This window comes from Mastigoproctus giganteus, chromosome 8 (assembly GCF_048544385.1).
Source record: "Mastigoproctus giganteus isolate SK-2022 chromosome 8, ASM4854438v1, whole genome shotgun sequence".
Classification (NCBI taxonomy): Eukaryota; Metazoa; Arthropoda; class Arachnida; order Uropygi; family Thelyphonidae; genus Mastigoproctus; species Mastigoproctus giganteus.
The window spans coordinates 90,655,835-90,680,246 of NC_143582.1; the positions used below are offsets into that span (position 1 = coordinate 90,655,835).

General features: G+C 38.4%; 1 protein-coding gene across 1 annotated transcript in view; it reads right to left on the bottom strand.

Annotated features, from left to right (window-relative positions):
* The window catches only part of LOC150081713 (uncharacterized), a 157,957-nt gene that overhangs the window by 43,888 nt on the left and 89,657 nt on the right, over nt 1-24,412 (bottom strand). Inside the window, exons 2-4 of the mRNA XM_090380293.1 lie at nt 24,044-24,153; nt 15,668-15,759; nt 11,836-11,937 (exon numbers count right to left, since the gene is read on the bottom strand). Coding sequence (XP_090236419.1) covers nt 11,836-11,937; nt 15,668-15,759; nt 24,044-24,140 — 291 coding nt within the window. The 5' untranslated portion in view covers nt 24,141-24,153. The remainder of the gene's footprint in view (nt 1-11,835; nt 11,938-15,667; nt 15,760-24,043; nt 24,154-24,412) is intronic.

Below are 24,412 nucleotides of genomic sequence, written 5' to 3' on the forward strand. Positions count from 1 at the left end.
CGTGGCAGATTATGGTCCATTTCCCTCAGCATGAATTGTTGAGGAGGCTTCCATCCTGCAGTGGGTTGATAATGGCTGCACTTAACCTTGTTTTTAGTAGTCGCATGTGATGCAAGAAAGCAAGTGAATGAGCTTATGTAGCATCAGCCAAAAAAAAATTACAAAACAATCCCCTCTAAATGTTTGTCCAGTTCCTCCTTAAATTTATTTAACCTATCAACTTTCCTGTTCCAGCAATTCACCACCCGCTGGCTATTCTACATCTGTCTTTCCTCAATTTGAATTTATGCCCCCTTAGGTTCGTAATTTGAACAAGTGGAAGAATCCCATCAGAATTCAGCGTGCTCAACCCATTCAAGGCATTACACCTCAATCAGATCACTTCGCAGGTGCCTAGTCTCCAGCTGCTGCAATTTGCAGAACTTAAGCCTCTCCTGGTAAGAGGATCCCTTCGTTCCCCTCACCAATCTTGTTGCCCTTCTCTGTACACGCTCAAGCAAATCTACATCCTTCCTTAAATGAGGCCTCCAGACCTGCACACAGTACTCAAGGCGTTTCCTGACCATTGCCTTATACAGAGGGACAATCACCTCCTTTGTCCTGCTAGCAAAATTCCTGTATATCATTGACAAAACCCCATAAGATGACCTGACGGCCTGACTGCATTACTCAGAGAACGTCATATCTGACTGCACAATTACACCAGGTCTTATGCATTTTCCACTACCCTCATTGTAGTACAACACAGTTAGTACGTTTTCTACCACCCTAAGTGTAGTACCACACAGTTGGAACGTTTCTCTGGAGTTACTTCTGCCCATATTCAGTTCTTTGCATTTGTCAAGGTTAAACTTCAGTTGCCACTTCTCAGCCCATCTGCCCAAAATTTCTAGATTCTGTTGCAATAACACACTGCCATTACTGTCATTAACAACCCTGCCAACCTTTGTACCATCTGCAAACTTCGATACTAAGCCTGATAAACCTTCATCAATATCATCGATAAATATACAAAACAACAGAGGACCCAACACCGAACCCTGTGGGACTCCACTAATAACATTAGTCCACAAAGAGCAGCACCCATTGATTACCATCTTCTGTCTTCTCCCCTCCCCCTCAACCATCCTTTTATCCATTGTAGCAACTTACCCTCAATACCATTCTGCTCCAATTTATACAGTAGTCTTCCATGCTCAACAGAGTCAAAACCTTTCCTGAAATCCAAATATATGATATCAAAATTATTTTTTGCATCCAGTTCCTTTGTAACCACATCATAGTATCCAATCAAATTTGCCAGACAAGGCTTTCCCTTAACAAACCCATACTGTGTCTGAATTATTACTGGAGTCTTGTCTAGATGATCCTGCAATGCATCTTTAACCAGTGACTCCATTATTTTACCCGGAACAGAAGTTAAAGTAACCAGTCTGTAATTACTCGTGTTACTCTTCGATCCTCCTTTGTGAATTGGGGACACATCTCCAGTCCGTGAGGACCTTCTCTGAGTCCAAGGATTCTCTCATAATTATGGCTAAGGGTTTTCTTACTTCCTGTAACATTACCTGGCGCAGTTAAACAATCTCGGGCGAGAGTAACACCTGCTTTCAGCAGCAGAGAAGGCTGTACACATGGAAATCTTCTGAATCATAAAACAAGGAATCAGATTGATTACATCCTTATTGAGCAATGATGGTGTTCCAATGTTATCACAGAAAAGACACTTCCTGGAGCAGATTATGGTCTACAACAATGTTATCATAATTAGATTAGCTCATGATGCTCTTTGGTAGAGAGTCAATAGACCCTGATCTCTTATACAACGTAGAAAAGGACTGTATTCGAACTCCCATCCCACGTAAGTTGACAAATACTTCCCTCTCGATGGGAGAAATTTTTATGGACTATTTTCTTTACCTGGCGCAGTTAATCAACCTCGGGCGAGAGTTGGGCGCTTTCTCATCTGAGGAAACGGGTAAGCTGACGATAGACTAGAAACAAGTTTGCAATTACAGTAGTGTACTTCGGATGGCCTTAGTTTCCTCCGCAAGAAATCTAAAATAATCCCAACCATAGCTTAAAATTTTCTTAAACTGCATAAAATTCAATTATTCAATAAATAAATAAATGTTCTGTTTATATTCGTAGACATCCGCATAAGGTTAGAGAAGTTTACAAGAACATTACCGTATTTGGTGATATCGTGTGGATTAGAATAGGTGTAGTTTGTAACTCTATAGACTACGTACGCGCTGACCAATCGCTATGATCGCTCCATGTATTGCTGTAGATGGCAGAACTATACAGGGCCCATTTACAACATGCATAGTACCGGGACAGGCAAGTGTGCCTTTTATTTTCCACAAACTAATCAGTATTGCAAATGTACACTAGTCATCAGTGGAATTGCCCCAACAAGCAAGAATGGACGCATTCATTTGAAAATTTTCATGCACAATTGCAATGTATATGAACGTAAACGATTAGCACGTTCGACTGATCTCCCAAGTGGAACGTCGAATTAACGAGTCTTCTACCGCAGTGACGTAGGAATTGAGGGTGCTGTAAAGGCGTGAGTAAACATTAGCAGGAAAACAAACCGGTGAGCAAATGGACTTCGAAGAGTTTGCAATTTCTTTAGCACGAGTAAGGACATTAGGTACAACTAACGGTCTTTAAAGTGTGTCGGTCATTGAATTATCAGAAGTTGGATTTATTATTATTATATTAGGCCGCAGAATATTTAAATTCATCTGCTGTGCTGTGTGTCTGATGTCTGTTAATTGCGTGTGTTCTATAGTCGATTTGTCTGTTTTGCCTGACGAAAAACCCCAGTTTCTGGAAGGGAAACTTGCTATCTACGCCTGAGACTGACTAACTCAACCACGGAGTGAAAAAAGCCCATCAAAGTTCCTCGCGTCATCGACGGGATTCGAACTCAGGTCTTTTCCACCCGGTGTGGGGGAAGGACGACGATCCTACCAACGGTGCTACCCACGAGGGCATGGTTTCAATGTAATGTCTTTCCGTTATCTGGTTGTTAGTAATGGCCTGTTAACTGATGGCCCCACAAAGCACGATTCGCCCAGTAAACCTCTCCCTGATGCAAGCCGGATTACTTCTGTCTCTGGTGTGTCTCCAGACATGTATACGGCCGTCACTTGATCACAGGGATAAACGCGATTTCTCACTAAAGACTATAAGATGCCATTTTTGTCCCAGCAGCGCTCCAGCAGGGAGCACTGCTGGGACATTCCAACGATGGAATGGCAACAGTTGGCTCTAATGCAACCCACTTATTGAAATCGTTTGCTGATCATACTCCCCGACATAGGCACAGACAGAGATGGCGTTACGTTGTTGGAAATCTCGAGGAATCTATCAACTCTTATCTATTTTTGTAACAGTTCTGTTCTATTCAGCGTATCCATCGATCCTCCCATCCTCCTCTCACTCAGAGCACGTGTACTTATGAATCCTTTCGCATGACAACGACGACCTTTTCATGCTGAAAACATAAAGGGTCCTTGCGGTAATACCCATTGTTGCTATGTCCTGAAACCTATACAGTATACAGCTATTCCAACACTACTGCTTCTTCAGCGTGGGATCTGTACGCAGGGTTTTACTTCTCTCTTCTGTTGATGGGGTGCAGCTTCTTGCTCACAAGTGGCACGTCTGGGGATGTTGGGATATATATCTCCCAGTGTGGGATCGTGAATTGAGTGCCCTCGCAGCTGTCTCTGGCCCTCACTTTTTCAGCTTTATCTATTCTTTCGGTCCTGTGAGGGCCACTACATCCTATCTACCCTTTTATAGGGGCCCCCCCTCACCTCCTTCAAATTCCTGCTCATTTCTCGCTTTGGGGACGCCTTTCTCCTCCATCCCTCCTTCTTGTTTTGTATAACAAGGCATTTTTGTGAAACGTAGAGTAAATATTTGAACACATCGCATAGGACTATTGGTGAGGAGAGAACTACAAGGAATATATTTCTTTTTAACTGCCGATTAAGTTCAAAAGCTTTGTTGCTGTACAAATTTACCTAGTTTGGCAATTCACTTTTTCTTGAAAAGATGCATACTGTTTTTTGTACATAATACTCTGGGTTGCTTCGACGATAATTCGAAACAGTTTCATAGTGAACACCCCACCCAACGTCATGAAGCGCACAGATCATGTTGTTAATTAATTCAGAGAGTTAACATATCTTCAAAAATTGTCTGCAGCACAACGTAGATCTTATCTCCCGCTTAAAAGTTTAAATGTATTGGCTTTAATTGACCCTGTTTGATATAAAATAAAACATTTAGGGACAAAGCTTCAATATGCTATGAATGCTATATAACATAGTACAGTACAGGGTAGGGGAAGAAAGCCTCAGATTTGTACATAGCTCATGCATCAATATCGTTTTATGAAGACACTTCACAATGAGTTTCTCCGGTATAGCACTAAGCACTTCAAATGAAAAAGCCCTGTTCCAATGGAAGGTACACTGAGTGGGCAGAAATCGTGGGATACCTACTTAGTAACGGGTAAGCCCACCTTTCGCCCAGTTAAGGACAGTCACACGGTGAGGGGTGAGTCCACTAGTTCACGAAAGCGTTCCACAGGTATTTTTCCATCCATGCTAGCTGCACCGCTGTCCATAATTCCGTCGTCTTCCTGGGTGGAGGATCCAAAGCTCGAAAGGATATTTCGACAGCATCCAAAACATGCTCCACAGGGTTCATGTCCGTTGAACGGGGAGGCCATTATTTAAAGTGCGTAGTGCAATACCGGTGAAACTTGTGGTAAAGTACCTCCACAGTAGGGCTTACAATACCGGTCAAAATCTTAATATCGGTATATCGGTATTTTTAATTTATGAAACCGGGATATCGGTATTTTCTCAATAAATTTTGATGACAGTTAGGTGCAATAAAGTAAGGAAAAAAACATGTACTGTAATTACTTGAATTCCTGTTTTAAATAAACTTTTATTGCAATAATAAATATTCTTAAAAAAATCATTAAAATATAGTTATTGTAAAAACAAAAAAATACTGCAAAGTTTAGTTATGTTTAAGCATCCACACTACCTGTCCGAATAAAGTGAGCTCTTAAGAAACATAAGCAATTAATTGTATGATCGTTTAAAATGGATCTAATTTTGGTACATACAGTATTTGATTAGGGGCAGAAAACGCCTTTTCGGATTCTATTCTGGTACTGAGATAATCGAAGACGATCTCAGTCCATATTTTCTAGGCTTTGAACTTTTTTAGCAAAAATAGTTAAAAGTATTTCATTAATTTCCATCTCAAGTTCATCTTTTAAAATCTCATTGGAGTCAGGCAATTTCTTATTTTGGAAAGAATTTCCGGAACATTTATGTTCTGTTCCATGTTGGTCTTCCATGGTTGAATTATATTCATCATTTTCTGAAGGAGAAAGACGTTTTATTAAGCGAAGTATAATTTTCACTATAGTATCTTTACTGAGTCTGGGAGAGAGCAAACAGTGGGGATAAATAATAAAGAAGAGAGCAAAGAGTGCAGTTTTTAAGGAATTCTTCACATATATAAATGCAAAGAACAGAAGAACAAATCAGATTGGACCCTTATGTAATGGACGTGGGATAGTATTAGATAACATAGCTGAAGTTGCAAATGAACTCAACAATTACTTTCCATCGATATTTACATAAAAAAACCTTTTGTGTCAATGAGATATTATGGAAGTGAAGTTGAAAAAAATGTAATTAATGATGTTGAAATTTCAAATGATTATTTAATGACAACTTTCGCGCCTATAGGCGAGTAAGGCTCCTGTGGTTGATGGCATATACCCTATAATCTTACAGGAGGCGGAAAATGAGTGCACTGAACCATTAAGGCTAGTTATGAGAGCATCACTGGACTCAGGAGAGATTCCGTTGGATTCGTGTAAATTGGAACATAAAGGCGGTTCTAGGAGTGTAACGGGAAATTACCGACCGGCCAGTTTAACTTCAGTAGTAGGGAAAATCATGGAGGCAATGATCAAGGGTGGAATTCAGGATCATTTAGATGGAAATGGAATTCTGTACGATACACAACATGGTTTTGTAAAGGGAAAATCATGTTTAACAAATCTGGTTAGCCATTTTGACAGGTCATTCGTGAGCTGGATTTAGGGAATAATTTCAACATTGTTTATGTGGATTTCAGCAAAGCATTTGACTCAGTCCCACATGAGTGGTTACTTTATAAGTTGGAGCAGGCTGGAATCATATGGAAAATCCTTAGATGGATAGCACGATGGCTTGAGGGCATCAGGCAGAGGGGTTGAGATAAATGGTTATTCCTCAGATTGGGTTAATATAAGTAGTGGGGTTCCCCAAGGATCAGTATTGCGACCACTGTTGTTTTTTATTATCTTAAATGACATCTATGAAGGGATGGAGGGCGTGAGGTCTAAACTAAGATCAGTAGAGTAGTTAATGATCGCCACCAAGCAGAGCTTCTTCAGAGTGACCTAGATAGACTTCCAGGATTGTCAAGAAAAGTGGCAGCTATGCTTTAATTCAGTAAACTGCAAGGTCTTACACCTGGGGAACAGCAACCCCAAAATAACATATACACTTGGTGGAGTTGAACTAAAGTCAGTAGTGGAGGGACGGGACTTGGGAGTTACGATACATGAAGGCATGAAGGTCAGGCATGAAGTTGTCCGAGAATTGTGGACAGGTTGCATGGTGTCCTATCGATGATTTATCGAACATTTGCTAGTAGAGATAAGGACATCATAATCACATAAATGTGATTTTATAAACTTTATGTGATTAAATTATAAACATTTATTTTTTTTTAAATTAGTACCGAAACCTGGGGCTTTTGCCCTAACTTCTGCTATCCCGTTTGTTGTTTTCCAGTCTGATTTGCTGTTCTGTTATTGAACTAGCTTAAAAAACGAATGGAGGGTGGAGTGCCACAGATAACATGTTCGACATTTCATAAACGGGAACTCCCACTCTGTTAAATGTATAAACACAATATGTGTGGAGGGGAAGAGAATGATGCGAAAAAATGTCCTCCAGTCCGCCCGTTGCTTTCACATTTTGATTAAACCATACGCAGTTCTGTGCATATACATCGCATCTCACTGTCTCTGTCTCTGCGTATGAGGCAGATAACCTACGAATATGATTTTTTGCGATGAATATTTAAAGCAACCTCTACAGATAATCAATTTAGAAGCTCGTTTTCGTTCCGTCATAAAGCGAAGTGTGTAATAACGGAGTGCCCCCTCCGTCAGTAGATCTTCCCCATTAAGTTACACCCGTGTTATAAATGCACGGAATAAAACCGCTAAAAGAGTCGAAGCCGTGTGAAGCCGGCGGTGAGCGCCTTTGATGAAGCTGGGGCCTTACCGATAGCGACGTGTAATGAGGCTGAAGTCGGATTAGCCCGCGGGTAACCTGTTCCCTTAGGACGCAGTGTGCGGTGGTAGATCAGCAGCCGGGACGCTGTTATATATCACACCTAGAGGGATGTGTGGAAAAGTAAGCCATGGGGGATCAACACTGCGTGCTCCTTCGGTTCAGTCCCGCCGCCTAGTTAAATAGGCATCATTCGTATGTGTGTGGGGGGGATAATTACTTGGGGTGAGACAACTTGCCTTACCTAAGCATAAAGAGAGGGAAGCGAAGGAATAAAACCTTTAGAATAGGTCAGTATTCACACGCACAATGGAGAACCCGTTTTGATCGAAGGAGCACGATCAGTAGTAAACGCAAATGAACCAGGTTAGGTAATGAAGGGCAGAAATGCATTTTCTTCGACTTTCCTTTTGCTAATTAATACGACGAGAAATAATCAATCAACGTAATTTTCAAAATTAAGTCCTGTCCTAAACATCTAAGACATTTAATGTTAAATCTCTCTCTTTGTGTCTTCAAGTTTGGTAAGCTTAGTGCAAAGCTGACTCGTTTTTTGTTTCCTTGAAGTTTGTTCAGAGGAAACTGAGGTCATGAGGCATCCATATGTTGTTTTTAAATTGGGTGTGTTTCGATCTTATAGCTCAGGTGTTTGTTTGCGAGAAAAAAAAACCGGAACTCGTGTTTTTTATCCAGCAAACAAGCAGCTCCTGTCCAAAATGGAGAACCACAATCCAGACCACACAGCGCGAAAAAAATAAAATAAAATAAAAAACAATTATGAGATAATAACAACATATATAAACCATATTTATACAAGATATTTGTGTATTATGAAATATACAGTGGATGATGTAGTTGAAGCTCAGTTCTGAACTAAATGTCGAAAGCTTTCAAAGCAACTTGAACAGTAATATTATCTTTATTGGAATATTACACATCCAAAGCAAAGTTAAGTAAGCTTGTAGGTTTTGTTATCAACGACATCAGTATGGTCTCAAGCAACAGCCACATATTTCGGGTTCGCGATCATCGATAAAATAAAGATATCTCTTGTTGATGTGCTGTTCCCAGCTGATTAAATGTCACGATGGTCTGGAAGAACTGTAATACCCAGAGTGTTCCAAGCATCTCTATACGATTAATACAAAAAGTGAGAAGAATTCCATATGGACGTTACCCTCATCTTCCTGCATATTGTTGCCTCGTATCGGTGGGTTGAGCGTTTTCGTCCATTAGAAAGAACTCTTCGGCCCGGCATAAGAAAGGATGCAGGATCTCATCTCTATTATCTGCTCCCAGCCAGGGTACCCGTTTCTGATGATGTAGAGATCTGTACGAACCAGTACCACGAATCCACTTCCACCAAAATGACTGCGTTCATGCCGGTGGAGATGGACTGTCTCGGGTTCATCTTTACGCCACACTCGAACCCGGTGAGAATCCGACAAAGATGAGCAAGAATGCTAGGTGGTTGTAAATAAATAATAAATTTTCTGTTTATACTCCGGAACAACCAAACAGTCAGAGGAGTTTACCAAGATACACAGAATACAAGAAACTGCACCGTATTCAGCAGTCACGGGCTTGAACCCCGGTCACTCAAGGCACGTGTACTTATGTGTACCTGCGCGCCTGACCACTAGGCTACGGCGGCCTGCTGTACTTGTACTCATCTGTGAAAAGGACAGACGCCATTCTTCGTCAGAACAATTACGATGTTCAAGTGCCCACATTTTTCTCTCTTGGCGAAATCGGGTTCTCAATGATATCATATTGTGCAATCATAGGTTTTCTCGCGTAAAGTCCATGTCTTTGCATACGATTAATGTGTAGTTTCGGTTGCCACTCGTATGCCTGTCGTGGCAAAGTGCCCGGGAGTATCTGGGTGGCGTTCAGTTTTAGGGTATATCGGTCTTCCGTTTGATATACTCTAAAATTTAAATCGCACCAAAGTTTGTTTTCTTCTTCTTTTTGGTAGGATAAATAAAAAATTATATATTTATTAGTTCAAGCGTAGATTGCAATGGGCGAAGAAAGAGATGGCATTCTTGCCTTGCTTACACGAAGCTAGACGTCTAGAGACGGTCAGGGTTTCGTGTAACCGATTCCACAAAAAGAGGGCTGCCGTAGCCTAGTGGTCAGGCGCGCGGGTGCGTAAGTACACGTGCCTTGAGTGACCGGGGTTCAAGCCCGTGACTACTGAATACGGTGCTGTTTATTGTATTCTATCTATCTTGTGAACTCCTCTGACCGTTTGGTCGTCCCGGAGTATAAACAGAAAATTTAATTTAATTTAATTTTTTTAACCTGCTAATAATACTTCATCGCATATCAAGCCATGCTGCAACTTGGCTTTGTGACTGTCCAGCCTCTTGATGACCAAGCGTCTAAGGCGACATTTTCAGGTGCTTCACTACGATAATTGACAGGCATATTGTAATTAACTAAGCGGTTTTATGCCTGAATTTGCGTGTTTTTGGCCTGTATTTGTAGGAGAACTTACTAATTTATATCTGCATGTAAGTTCGTGAACGTGTGCTGTTATTGCGGCTGCAGTGGATATTGATACGTTAGATTGTGTCATAAATTGAACTGCGATCCCCTAATTGTCTCGGCTAGTATATTTTCTCAGCTTCCATTTAAGCACCATTAAAATTACTTTGGAATTTAGGGAAAATATAAACGTTATTAGTTCAGTAAAAGCTTAATGAAGAGCTACGCTCGGGTTAAGCAGTGAAAAATAATAACAATGGTTTATATATGATTAATACCATTACTACTACTAATAATAATAATAATACAATACAATTTATTCATCAAAAATTTGTTTACAATAATAATAATAATAATAATCACTTCCAGATGGTTGGGCTGGATTGTCTTTCTCTTCATTTGTGGTTAGCCATATGGGAGAGAGAGAGCACCACTCCTCCACTGTCGTCAGCGGGAGATTGTCTCTGACTTTTCGAACTTACCCCATTGCCTAAGGCCTGAACGAGAGTGACTTTATCCTGCGTCACACTCGGTGCAGTATGTTCGATATTTCTGCTTCTCATCTTCATCCAGTTATGGAGGTGGACCTGTTTTAGCTTTGGCTTTTTTGCATCCTGTGGTAGGCGGTAGTTATGGCAGCGAAAACTATTATATAATAATAGCTTTCTCTCCCATAACTCACCATTCGAGCTGCCCGTCTTTGGACCCTTTCCAGAAGCTCGATGTCTTTTTTCAGATGAGGTCTCCATACTTCAACACAGTATTCAAATTTGTATTCTTACAATTGCCTTATACAGTGGTATTATGACCTCCTATCGCTACAGGACAGCGTACGATAAATCATTGATTAAGCTAACGTGCCACCTCTGTCTGCGACTGCCCGGCTTCATGTCGTCCAACGGTCCGCTATCTCAAAGAATCATCTAAACGACGATGATTGCCATCCTGAATACTGGAGATGTGGCTATCCCACTGAGAAAGCCAAAAAATGAACTGATGTGGTCGCGACCCATGTTTTATAGGCATGAATAATTTGCATAATGTGTGGCTCTGTAAGGTGGTAGATCGATGTCTATTGGATACTCGAAATTTGCATGCCAGGATGCCTATTAATATCAAATATTCGCCCTCGGCAACACAGTTCACGATAAGATTCATGAAAAACATTTTGTTCTGTTAATTTTGTCGAGAAGTGTATTATCAGATATGACATATAACATAAAGGATTTTGGTCCAGCATTAAAATACAGCTGGGCACTGTCCAACCGAGGAAGCTCTGCCACTGGAACATTGCGAATTCAGAGATAACAATTCTCCCTACCCATTCCCTAATGAAGATCTGAATAGTCTTAGAAACATGAGATAACTTAGTCTACGTAAGCGTTTTCCTGTACAGAAAAATGGTTTCCTGTAATCGCTAGTTTTTAAAATCCACCTGTTTGGATCCACGCTAGTTCGGTGGATCCAAACAGATGGATCCTGTTTGGATCCACCAATTCAGGAAGGGGCGGATCAAATATTTATTCCAAGGTATTACAGGCCTCCTGAAGAAGAAGAACTGCTTGGATCTCCTCTATGTATAGAACTTCCCCAACCGCTAGAGATTTTTACAAATCACTTTTAGTGAGGAAGGGCTGATTCAGTACGGAGGGATACCTTGTAACTTACGGTTAAAATACTAGTAAGAATTTAAATAAAAATACTTTTAAGTGTTTCGTTCCATCAATTCTCCTGAATTTTTCGCGATCATCTTGAGTCCAAGAAGGTGATATTTTATTCATATTTTTACACGTAGAAATATTCCCTATTGCCCAGGATGCCGAACCTGCATGTAAAAACAAACTGTCGAATTGAATAAAAATGTACATTTAAATTACAATCAATTCTATTAATAAAATTCTGCTTTAGGAACAGTTTTCACAATAGTTGCCTCTACCTGCACTCTCGCTTCCGTCAGGTTGATCTTCATTGCCAGATCTTCTCTAGTAAATACATCAGGATAATGAGTTTGTGCAAATGCCTTTTCTAATTCTTCTAGCTACATTGAGAGAGAAAAAAATAGTTAGAAAATATGAAATCTTTTTAAGTAATTTAAGGTAGCAAGTATCATTTAACTTAAAATCAAGAAATTTATAAGATATTATAAGAAATCATATTTATAAGATAGATATATATATATATATATAAGATATTATTAACCGTGTTTTGTGGTCACGTGAATTTGAGCCACGGTCAGCTCAAATGCTTCGGTCGTGATGATGAGTGATGTTACCACTGCACGCTGCGCTCATTCCTCTCTGACTCATTCACAGTCACCATGCGATCCAAAAAGGTATTCTTCGTCCAGACCTTTCAGTACTGCAGTTTCTTAGATGATAATATGGAAGACCTTGACTGATATCCATCTCTCCGACCACATCATCAATTGTCATACTGCCAAGAAAACATTTTCTTCTGTGAAAAGTCTGTGAGTTCGTCCCGTTATCCTGAAGCCTATTCTGCAGTTTTCCTAGAACTGGAGGATAAGCCCCATATCTAAAATTTAATGTAGTTACAGAAAGAATATTCCAATTCTGATTTCAGTTAGCGAACCTCATATGATTGCATTTCTAAATGTATGTTCATTTTCTATTTGCAATGCTTCCGATAGATATCTGGCATAAATAAAAAAATCTTCCAATCCTTTGTGGGAATCGTCCCTGCATTAGCCTTTTCTAAACTGATGACCTTGGCCTGTTTTCATTTTTATATATGGAATGATTTAAATTCTGAGAACGCCATCCTTCAGGTACTTAAATAACGTGAGATATCTTTATTTTTATACAACTAAAATCATTCGTGAGATAGCAACTTGCTTCTCTCACTTCTGATTTGCCCACAATATCTGCCTAATGCCTTACAGATATCAAGCGTAAGATCTGAACTATATGCTGTTCCTGCACGATCATTTATGTGTAATCATTCTGCGATCACTGCGCATTAAAACATGGCATCACTCTATTGATGCTTGTGGACTGTCGTTTTGGTCATTGTATCCGTGCTTCGCCTACTTTTCTGGGGAAACACACAAGGGAAACTTCAAAGTAGTGAGTCAACGGGTAAGGGGATGGCATCTCTTGTGTGTGTGTGTGTGCACGCGCGCCCGTACTTCCTATTTGGTGTTAGTAGACCGTGAAGATCCATTTCGTACCATAAGACAGGATGTTTCACTCCTCTGCTGATTAGTGTTGGTAATCCGCTACTCTGAATGTAGCAGTTTTAGCTGAAATTTCGCAAGGTTTCTACCAGCTTTCACAGATTAGTTATATGAGTAAAATAGATTACCATCGTAATGGATGAAATTGTTTTTATCCATTACAATGGATAAAAACATTAAACAGATATTTTTACTGTTCATTTATATGAAATCTTAACCGAAATCGTCTCTCAACTTTTACAAAATAATCTGATCAACGAATACCATTCTTCAATGAGCGCAAACTCCTACATTAATCCTTGAATAAAACTAAATAATGAAACTCCAATTTATCGGAAACTTCCAGAGAGAGAAAAGAAATAAAATTCAGCTCACATAGCTTATTTAAAAACATTATATACCATCGGCGTGAACTCTTCTGGAATTTTCTCTCCTTCTTGATGTAAAATGTATGTAACGTACCTTCCAAGTTGAACTCAAACTGAATTCTTCCCGAATCATGGTATTATTATCTTGTATTTTTGGAGAGCATAATTTATTGGGGATGTTTAAAGATTAGTTTTCAACTGGACGCTTCACACGCCTGTAAGACATTTTCTTGACCTTGGCATTTCTAAAATTCAGAGATTCATCTATATATATACAGGGTGTCCAAGAAATGTATACACACTTTGATTGTTAATAACTTATATGTTTATTTACATAAATTCAATTTTATAATGAAGAAAAAATATGCATCAACACAAGTGTTAAAATTTTCCTCCATTCTCATCCAGGAACTGTTGACATGGTCGAGAAACTGAAATGCATACATCACCTAAGGTATCTCATGATATTGCTGCACAATTTAGCGATTATTGCTGGTTTTTTTGGCATAAAATTTATCTTTGAGGTATCCCCCTAAATAAAAATCAAATGGCGTTAGATCAGTCGAATGCTGAGGGAACTCAACGCTGCCTCTTCGTCCAATCCATCTGTTTCGGAAAGTTTCATCCAGATAAGCCCTAACATCGCAATCAAAATGGGGAGGTGCTCCATCGTGTTGATAATAAAATTCATCACCATAATCAAATAGCTCACGAATGTGTGGGACGATTGATTCCTGAAGCAAGTTGAGGTTAAAGAGCGCCATTAACAGTTGCATAAAAAAGCAAATCAAACCCAAGGATGATAATCCACACCACACTATAATGCCCAGTAAATGCACATGTTGTTTTTCTCAGTAACGTGTGGATTCTCTTGGTTGCCCAGTACGAACAATAATTGTACCATTCAATTTGAACGCTGCCTCATCGTTTCAAACGATCTTATTGGCAAAACAGAGCGTCCTCTGCAGATTTTCTTAAAAACCACTCTCAAAATTCAACCCTACGATCAGGATCGCCTTCGATCAGGGCCTGCACTAATCTTGGAGTGTAGCTGTTCCATTTTGCACGATTTAAATGTTATGAACACTGTATTTGGGGATTGCCGTTTCACGAGCAGCTTGTCGGACAGATTTCCTTGGTGTTTGTCAGAAAAGTTCCAGCACCTCTTGTGATCTCGTGGGGTTCGTGGAAGTGCGAGGGCTTCCTGATCGTTGCCCGTGCACATTTTGCACATTGCCATCCGCTTAAAACATCACGAATACGCGAAATTGTGACCCGCGTTGGTGGTTTAGTGTGGTATTCACTCCTAAACTGTCTCTGGACTTCGTTGATATTTTCCGACTTCCAATATCACTTCAAACCAAATTTCCGCTGTTCAAATGTATGTCTGGTCTTCTCCATTATTACCACCAACTTGCAACTGAAAAGGAAAAAAAGGTTACTAAGTTATGGGCTGATAAAGTGCGCATACATTTTTTGGACACCCTATATATATATATATATATATATATATATATATATATATATATATATAGATGCAGTGCATGTTCCTTTGACTTCATCTGTTTCTTTCATTTTGTTTCAAGATGTTTGCTATTAACTAATCAACGTGGGCGAGTGATAAGTACTTTTTTTTCTTCTCCTTTTTTTTTATTGGCAAAGTAATGCATATTTGCTTCGTTTGGGTTAAGTAAAATATGGTGGATGAGATTTCTTAGCTAGTCAAGTATAGCTTATTTACAGACATTGCTTCTAACTTGTTTCCATAAATACTCATGAACCTTAAATAATCTAAAGACGTGTTAGAACCTGCGCGTGATAGAAATTGTAAATTATATTTATATTAACCCAACGTGTGTACTCTCATCGGTTTTGATTAACAAAATTACCTCCGCTTGTTTCAGCTCCCATTGCAATCATTAACGTTTTTACTTGAATCTCTGATGACTTTCCGAAGAGCTACTTGAAGCGTCATCGAGGCTATTATAAGTCCCAATTATCAACTTAAATCATAGAAACTAAGATTTATAAATCTAATTATTCATTTAGCGATTAAAAAAGGCAAAGCAACCATTTCAATATATCATTATTAAATTTCCAAAACATTAAAATTATATAGGAATCACGCAACACACTTTATTTCACCGAATGCTATCAAAATTAAAACTTTGAATATTTCCATGGTAACGGAGAGTGGTACCAACCTGCTGTACAGTGAATGTGGTCCTATTTCTTCGCTGCTTCCTCCGTACGAAGTTATCGTCGTGGAGATCTGATTGATAGCCATAGCTGCTGTCTGTGGGGAGAGAGAGAGAGCAAAGTGGGTGTGAGGAAAATGTGAAAATGGCATGGCTCAATCTGCTACTGCCGGAAAAATTCAATACGATAAACCCCCCCCCCGCGCAGCACCCCCTCCCCCAAAATCGAGCGTGCATTCATCTCGTCATGTGGCGAGAACACGAGTAGCCCATACTTGAAAGGCAATGGGCACCAAATTGAATCAAATACATCGCTCATGAGGCTAGTAAATTCATTACATGTTTCTTGCCCTCTAGCGACGGGCAATGCGGAATGCGTATCTGTGTGGGCTCAATGGTCCTCTAGTGGAGACCTGAAGCCAACGAAAGTGCAAACAAGTAGAATGAACTCGATAAATTGTAAGCTTAGCTATTTCTTTGCTTGAGTCAATGGTGCTCGCGCATCTAATATACATGTCTGTTGACTAATCTTCTTTTGGTAGATTGACGTTCGGACAGAATGTAATAGGGAGGGGAAAGAGTCAGGGAGAGAGGGAAAAAAAAAAAGAACTCAATTTCTTGCGAACGGTAGATCATAATGCAAATAGAAGGGAGAATATTGTTAGGCGTTGGTCGACGGCAGTGCGATGCAGCAAATAGCCTGGAGCTAAGTTATTCAAAGCCAGGCGGCAACGACTTGTTTCAGGAGCGTCCAGATCAAAGTTACTTCACCTCCTTTCGTTCCCTTACCCACCCCTCACTTCTTTCTTAAAGATAATCGGTACCGAAATTTCATATACATCATTTTCCCGCAGTGTTTGGCGTTTCTTTGTAATGGCACGAATGTGTGCGTTCAAGATTGGAGTGCTGAAATGATCTGAAAGACTTTAGCAGTCAGCAAACTAGAAAACCTGGTTGTGTGCCCAATTGAATCAAGTCAATAGGGACAAAGGTTATTATCTGGGCGACCAGGCATACAAAGAGTCTGATTTAGGAATCTTTTCGCAAAGGCAATAGACAGCTGAGTTCTGTTTTCGCCAATTTTAACTCTTCGTCCAGATGAAAAATGCAAAGTCCTTTTGCCGTAATACTTGAAACTGTGTAACCCTATGGGCATTCTTGTCGTCTCGGAAACTTCATAATATTCACTCGCCTTAAAAGTAAACTGGTTACAATTGGAAGGAACGATTGCTAGAGAAGCACATACACATATAACGCGCAAGACAACAAAATTTCGCATTCGTGTAAGAAATATGCGAACTTTGAGCGTATCATGAAAGATGATAAACCTTGCAAAAATATTAGAAGAGTGGAGGTTTAGAAATTTCAAATTTTGCACTGCCTGAGAATTACCTTCGCTTATTTCGTTTATTTTGGAATAAGAAGATAGTTGCGTTCGCTCTAGGCACTTAGGGAAAAATAAGCAGAAGAGGGATATGCAAATGTTACAGAATTAGAATCAGGAGGTAGTGAGATAGCGGGGATATTATTTCTCCCTCACCTTTTCAAGTGCGTGCGTTTCTTTTCATTGTATACCATCTAAGAGCAAGGCAATATTTGTGCGCATGTCTCTGTCTATATATTTATATTTTGACGGCAAACTAATGCACGAGACCATTAAGATACAACTGCAAACAAAGTGGTTATTAAATAACTCGACTAAAAACTTTTACCAGTAATTCTGGAATATCATTCGCAAACTGAGGTTTATGTGAAATTGTTGGATTCATTGGATGGATGGATTCACTGGTGATGTTGTGTATAGAAACTAAAAAGAGCGGAATACTACTCTTAATTATACAAATCATTTAATCGTTTGATTATTTTTGACTTGAAATAAATTTTCATTAGTCAATATATTATTTTACAATATAATTTTGTTGTACTATTTCGCAGAAGAGAAAGACGCATTTTTGATTTTTAGTAGAGAAATTAGAAAATCTTACAAAGTTTACTAAATCTGTGAAAAAGAACACACTACTGAAATAATTTAAGACTAATATTCCACTGATAGGTATATCTTAAACGTCCTATAACAAGTATGACCAATCAGAATTTATTAATACGCTAATCTGTTATCTTCACTCATGCGAATCTTCAGTCAATAGTAGCAATATTACTATTGACTGAAGATTCGTACGAAAAATTTCATATCATATTGAATCGCAAAACTTAAACCTTTTTTTCGTCTTGAACTACTTTCTAGTTTATACATGACTTCCTTTTCTGTCATTTTAGTTGCTATTTTTGGGATCATATATGTAGCCGATCCAAGTCTTGAAACAACATGACCCGTTTCGGTTTGTTAACCACCCTTCTCACCTTCCAATCATCAACAAATTTTGAGTTTCCCTTATTATCCTCATCAATATTATTTATTAAAATTATAAAACGGAGGAGATTCAACACTGAGCCCTGAGAAACACCACTTGTTACAATGGTCCACCCTTGAGATTGACCATTTATGAAAATACCGTCTCCTATATTTTAGTCAGCATGCGGTACAGCGTAAGTTCTTTCCAACTTCTTCCAGTTTATATAGCAGCCTTTCATCAGGGATAATATGAATATTATGAATATTGACTGTATATTGACTACATTGTAGTTATTTTGTCATATTCGTCAGGCATGATCTTCCTTTAATGAAACCATGCAGGATACCATTATTGACGAGATGGTCTTGAAGTGCATCCTTTACCACAGGCTCCATGATATTCCTTACCTCAGAAGTGAAACTCATTGGCCTATAGTTACCCAACGCTCATGTCTCCACACACCACACAACCTTTCTGAAATGGGGAGACACGAGCACTTCTTCAGTCTGTGTGATTTTTTTTTCTTATTAACATCCTCAACAATTTAACACATTCATACGCACGCAGCCTTTTTAATTATAACTGAATATATATACCATTGGATCCTCGAACTTCTTTAATCTTTAGTAGCTTTTCTAGCAAACGCTTCGCTGAGATCATTACATTAATTACTTATTTTACAGCAATCTGACTCCTTAACATTCCCCAAAGATTCGAGTTTGCTTTCGATTGCAAATAGCGTCGATAAATATCTATTCGACTGTTATTTTTGCTAGCCTTTCTATGGGATATTCCACTGCAAGGAATTAAGAGACCTATTTGATTTACTCTCTTATTTTTTGCATTAACATATAAGAACTCCCTATCCTCCTTCCTGGTTCTCTTGGTAGCAATTTCCCGTAATGAGCTTTCGCCCATCTTAGCCCATCGGTGGCTTTGTTATACATTCTTTATATTGCTGATACATCCTGAAATCACGTGATTCCAGGATGTATCAGCAATATAAAGACCTTCTTCAAACAGGCCTCTGAGGTTGGGTATATCCATACTGTGATTTTAGTGTTTTGCACCAACCTTGCGTAGAAGTAGAAATAAAAACACCAGGGAAACTAAACTTTTGATAACTGTATTTATAATAAATCAAAATACCCGCATCTACAATAAATTTAACTTTATAATAAACTCTACATATAAATTATTAAAATCTGCTACATTACAATCAATACAATGCATAAAATATAGATTAAAACGATAAAAACCCGTAGCTTTCAAAGGCTCAGCAAGTTGCTGAGCCTTTGAAAGCTACGGGTTTTTATCGTTTTAATCTATATTTTATGCATTGTATTGATTGTAATGTAGCAGATTTTAATAATTTATATGTAGAGTTTATTATAAAGTTAAATTTATTGTAGATGCGGGTATTTTGATTTATTATAAATACAGTTATCAAAAGTTTAGTTTCCCTGGTGTTTTTATTTCTACTTCTACGCAAGGTTGGTGCAAAACACTAAAATCACAGTATATAAAGACCTTGACCACTGGTGTGAATACTTTTGTGGAGTTCGAGGATAAATCTTTTGAATATGTTCCATGCCATATTTCTATCTAACACATTACAGTAGCCTCTCCAGTTAATGAAGACAAAGAAATAGCTCATTCTAATATAGTCCCCTCTCTTGAAATTGAAGCTCTAAGCTTTACTATGACCACACAGATTTCTTTAGATACAACCCGTTTTATGGTATTGTGCTGTTTGCTTTTATTCCTCACTATCAAGTTGGTTCTTACTAAGAAACCTATACAGATAGAACCCGATTTAGGATATTAAAGGCCCTTGTGCTCTCTCGAAAGAGATTTTTGTCATACTCTTTAGATTCATTTGTCCTGTAGCATACTCCAACTGACATCTTCCCTTTACTGCAAATCGTTTAATACCACAATGACTAAATATTCGCATTACCTTGATCTGAGAAGCATCACTCCATACCATATCCCTCCGTGCCTCCCTGTTTCTCCTGAACACTCAATATTCACTTAAATGAAATTTTTTATCTTGTATCTCTGAGTGGCACCAGGACTCAGTAAGCCTAACTACATCAGCATTTAGCTCACTCGATAAAATATTCAAATTCATTTAATTTGTTTACAATACTACTGGAATTACTACATAGACAATGTTTATAGTTTTTGACTCCCCTAATGCACTGCAGTAGTTACTTTTAAGTGTTTTTTCATGTGCTTCTAGAGTGCTGGTGAAGTTTACTCCTATTAGTTTCCCTTTCAGTGTTTAGAATAATTAAAGGTTGCACAGACGCGCTCTCAGAGTGGATGTAAATGTAATTTAAACCATGCCATTGGCCTGAGTTGGTCGTGTGCTGAGTTCCTTACCCCCCCCTCCGAACAACAGTTCCCCAAACCTTTATGTCTTCTCAATGGCAATACCAACAACCGTTCCATCTCCTCTGTTTAAGTGAATACCGTCGTTACAAAATAAATTACGCCTAGCAACTAAAGCCGAAGATGCAGATGCTGAAAAAAATTCCCCCCATGAGCCTTGCAGAGTCCCTCAGGCCTAGAGTTAATCGACAATGCTTTCACCATGTTTGGGAAGAATCGTGGACAAGAACATTTTGTCCTATCTCGCGACACATTTCCAACATTGCCTTCCAATTCATCATTTCGTCTATTAACTAATTCAACAGTTCGTTTTAGCGTTAATATTTAATTTAATTTTTAAATTTAAATTTTAAAGTCTCGTCGTGTATTACTATGTATCCATCAAGAAGCTGATGCATCGTTAGTTTGTTTTTTTTTTCACCTGGTAGTCTGTGCCTTCTGTCTTTCTTACAGAATATGTTTCCTTATAGAGTGTTTCCCCTTACAGTTAAGTCCGCAATTATGACTATCAGCTAATCACGAAAACAGTGACAATAGTGAAACATTCAAGCCACTACAGACATGGGCATGTGATGTTCGAATTTTGACCAACAGAGAAAAACTTAAGGTACTCAAGAATAGGCAGGCGATGGAAGTCAAACCTAGGTCCTTTCCGCGTCTCAAAAGCTTTGTTCCCCAAAGTGCAAATCGGCCACGAACCCACATACTCTTACGAATATACTAGGGCAAAAAAAGTTAATAAATATTTCATGTTAGAGTTACCCGAGAGAACACACTCATCTACTCATGTGGTATTAAGTGCGTAAATTGCGTGTGTTCTCTTGTTGGTTTGGCTGTTCTGTCTGATGAAAAAAACCCGAAATTTCGGGAGGGGAAAAACTTGGCTATCCTCGCCTAACGCTGACTAACTCAGCCACGAGTTAGTCAGCGTTAGGCACAACTATCTTTACTTACGGTGAAGTTGCAACGTCTGTTCTGAACGTCTGCTCTTAACATTTATATAGTGGCAAAATGATGCAAAGAGGCGAAGTTATACAAAAAGAACTCCAACTAATTACGCATAACAAACTACACCTCAAATCTAGCAAAGTAAAGGTGAGGATAAAGTTTCTGAAAAATTATATAAGATACGTGTCTATAGGAAAATTGCGAAATGTAAACAAGCAACGCCTGCAACGTTCGATATTTCTTTTTATCATCTGATTTAGACTAATTTAGACTTCCGTGGGTCACAGAGACCAGCTAATTCGCCTCCAGATAATATAAAGTCTACTGTATATTCAGAATGGAAACAATGTGTGCTCAAGTGGTCAGTAGGAGCAATTGCTATCAGAAGAGGAAGCTGTCATAGGAGAAATAAAAAAGCAAATGGAGATTGCTGGACTCTGGAAAGGATTGCCACTGCTGCCTAGCACTTAACCATTAATTGCGATCTAAGATATGTTCAAATAACTCCCACCAGCATCGCGAGACCGGCATTGTACCATAAACGGGGTTATGTAATGTCGTTTATCTTTAAATTGCTTATTTTAGTTATCAAATGCTTGCTCACTTTATACACTATATACTCAGAGTATATTCAGTTTTTAAAATTCCATCCTTTTATCAAAATTTTTTCGTTGATTAACCAAATCATTGATCTATTCATTGATTAACCAAATCAGCAAATTAAGTGGATTAACTTGCTTAATTTTTTTGTAACTGGCCTCTTAATTTCTTTTCCCATTTTATTTTGTACTTCATACACTGTGGTGTTTGTGTTTCTTTTCCAACTAGCATGTGTACCGACTTTGCGTATATCAGAAAATTCCATTATTCATGACTCGATGAATGCCACCCATGAGTTTCGTTAGCAGAATGGCGTTAGAATTCATATCGGCAGTGACAGCAAAGAACCATGTCATTCAGTTAACGCTTTTTTAAAAATCTGACTACAAATAGTTTGATAAAAGTAATAAGATTGTTAGAATTCATCTTACAGCAATTTCTAAAACTTTCTTGATATATATCTCCCATAGAACAGTTCTCTGTCTCCCTTCCTACATGTAAGTAGCAGGAGTGTGGATGCAGACATTATTCACGAGGTAATTGGTTGGGCTGTGTGATTAAAAGAACTAATTTCCGTGTCAAACTAGCAATGTTCTGTAAAGTAACCTAATTAACTGTCTAATTACATTGAGCTGTTATTTTCATTAAGACTTTTCCGTTCAGCCTCTTCTCGTTACAAGTGCTCCACTTCCAGCTGGATATATCGCCACAAGGATGTCTTCCTTTTATACTAACGAGTGCATTTGAAGGAACGTGTGTACCCATAACTTTACTTAATACAGTGTGGCATAAAGGGCATCGATATCCAAACACGATAAAGGTTTCAAACTTGAACCTTTATCGACTTGAAGAAAACAATAATCTTAGATTTAATTTATTTTGTTTCGTCCAAATCAAGGGATTTATTATTTTTAATAAAAAAACAAAATAAAATAAAATAATCTGAATAGCGATAAGTATTAATATAAAAGTACTAAAATTTTATGAAAGTTCTGTTATAAAAGTTGTTATCCATTTAATATGGGAATCAGAAAATGAAAATCTAGGTCTTAAAGACACTTTTCGTGTATTTAAAATCTTTTTAATTGGATAAATATGCTTAGTGTATACAATTAAGGTGAAGATAGGTGAGGGAAAATATGGAGGCACTGTCTCTTCTAAAATTCTTATATTTTAACGAAAAACCTGAGTTTCCTGGAGAAAAAGCTTTGCTAACCTCTTCTGGGAAGACCAACTAACTCAGCCACGTTGTGAAAAAGGCCAATAAAAATTCCTCACGTCGTTGAAGGGATTCGAACTCAGGCCGTTTCCACTCGGTGTCGGGAGGACGGCGATTCTACTACCCACGAGGGCCTGCGAAGAGAAGCAGAGGCGTACAGCCTGGATAAACATATTCAATGTTCATGGTTCTCGTGGATTTATTCACCTTCATTTCTGTTGGTGTCTTTCTGCTGCTGCATCACAAAATACTCACCAAAATACCATTAATCAATTAACAAATGTTTCGGATGAAATAAGAAATAATGTCATTTTTAGTTAAAAAATGATTCGGAGAACCTGGTTTCAACAGTGATTTGACCATTCCACAATGATGTAGGACGCATTTTTCTGGTATAGCTTGGATCTTTTTGTTCTTCTGTAAGCGTTTCTTCCTCCATCATATCGGTGAAATGAAGTTACATTCCTTGGAACTCCTGGGCAATATGATGTTATGACTGCTCATCGACTCCCACTGTTTTTGTCTCCTGTTTCTACTGAACGGAAACTGCAGTATTAAAAGTAACTTGATTGATGTTACTGGGTGAAGTTTAAGAATCTATCTATTCTCAGTAGAATCCGAATATTATGGTCTCCGCAGATTTAATCCCCATAGTTTTTTTTTTTTTTTCAGTTTTTATCTGTTTAATGACAAATGTATTAAATATTTGTCATTAAATATAAACTTTCTTTTCTGTTCTGTGTATTTAACGTATGAGAATATGATTTTACATATGTCATTGGATTCAGGATTGCTTTAAGCGAAGAATAATCTCCTGCATAGGTTATGCAATATAGTCAGGAATTAAAAAATGAATAAACTTACATGGGGAGACAGCTGAGTACATAGAGAAAGGTATAGGAGGTGGCCTTGCTCCAACGGTCGTTGGAGAGACATTCAATGGACAGTGGTAGCAAAACATGGTGACAGTCAACCTACAGGACAAAAAAAAAATTACTTAAAGTACTTGAAATTTAATTAATCTGCCACATTAAGTTTAATACTCGTTGCTTATGGAATTAGATATAAATAATTAATTTGTGCTAAACAAATATCGATCACAAGCAGTAATATATATTGTCAAGCAGTTTTAACATTCATTTTGATTTTTATGTTTTCTGAATATTATAGAAAACATGGATGGTAGATATGATCTGTTGACAAAGAATAGACCATGTGACGATTAAATACTGA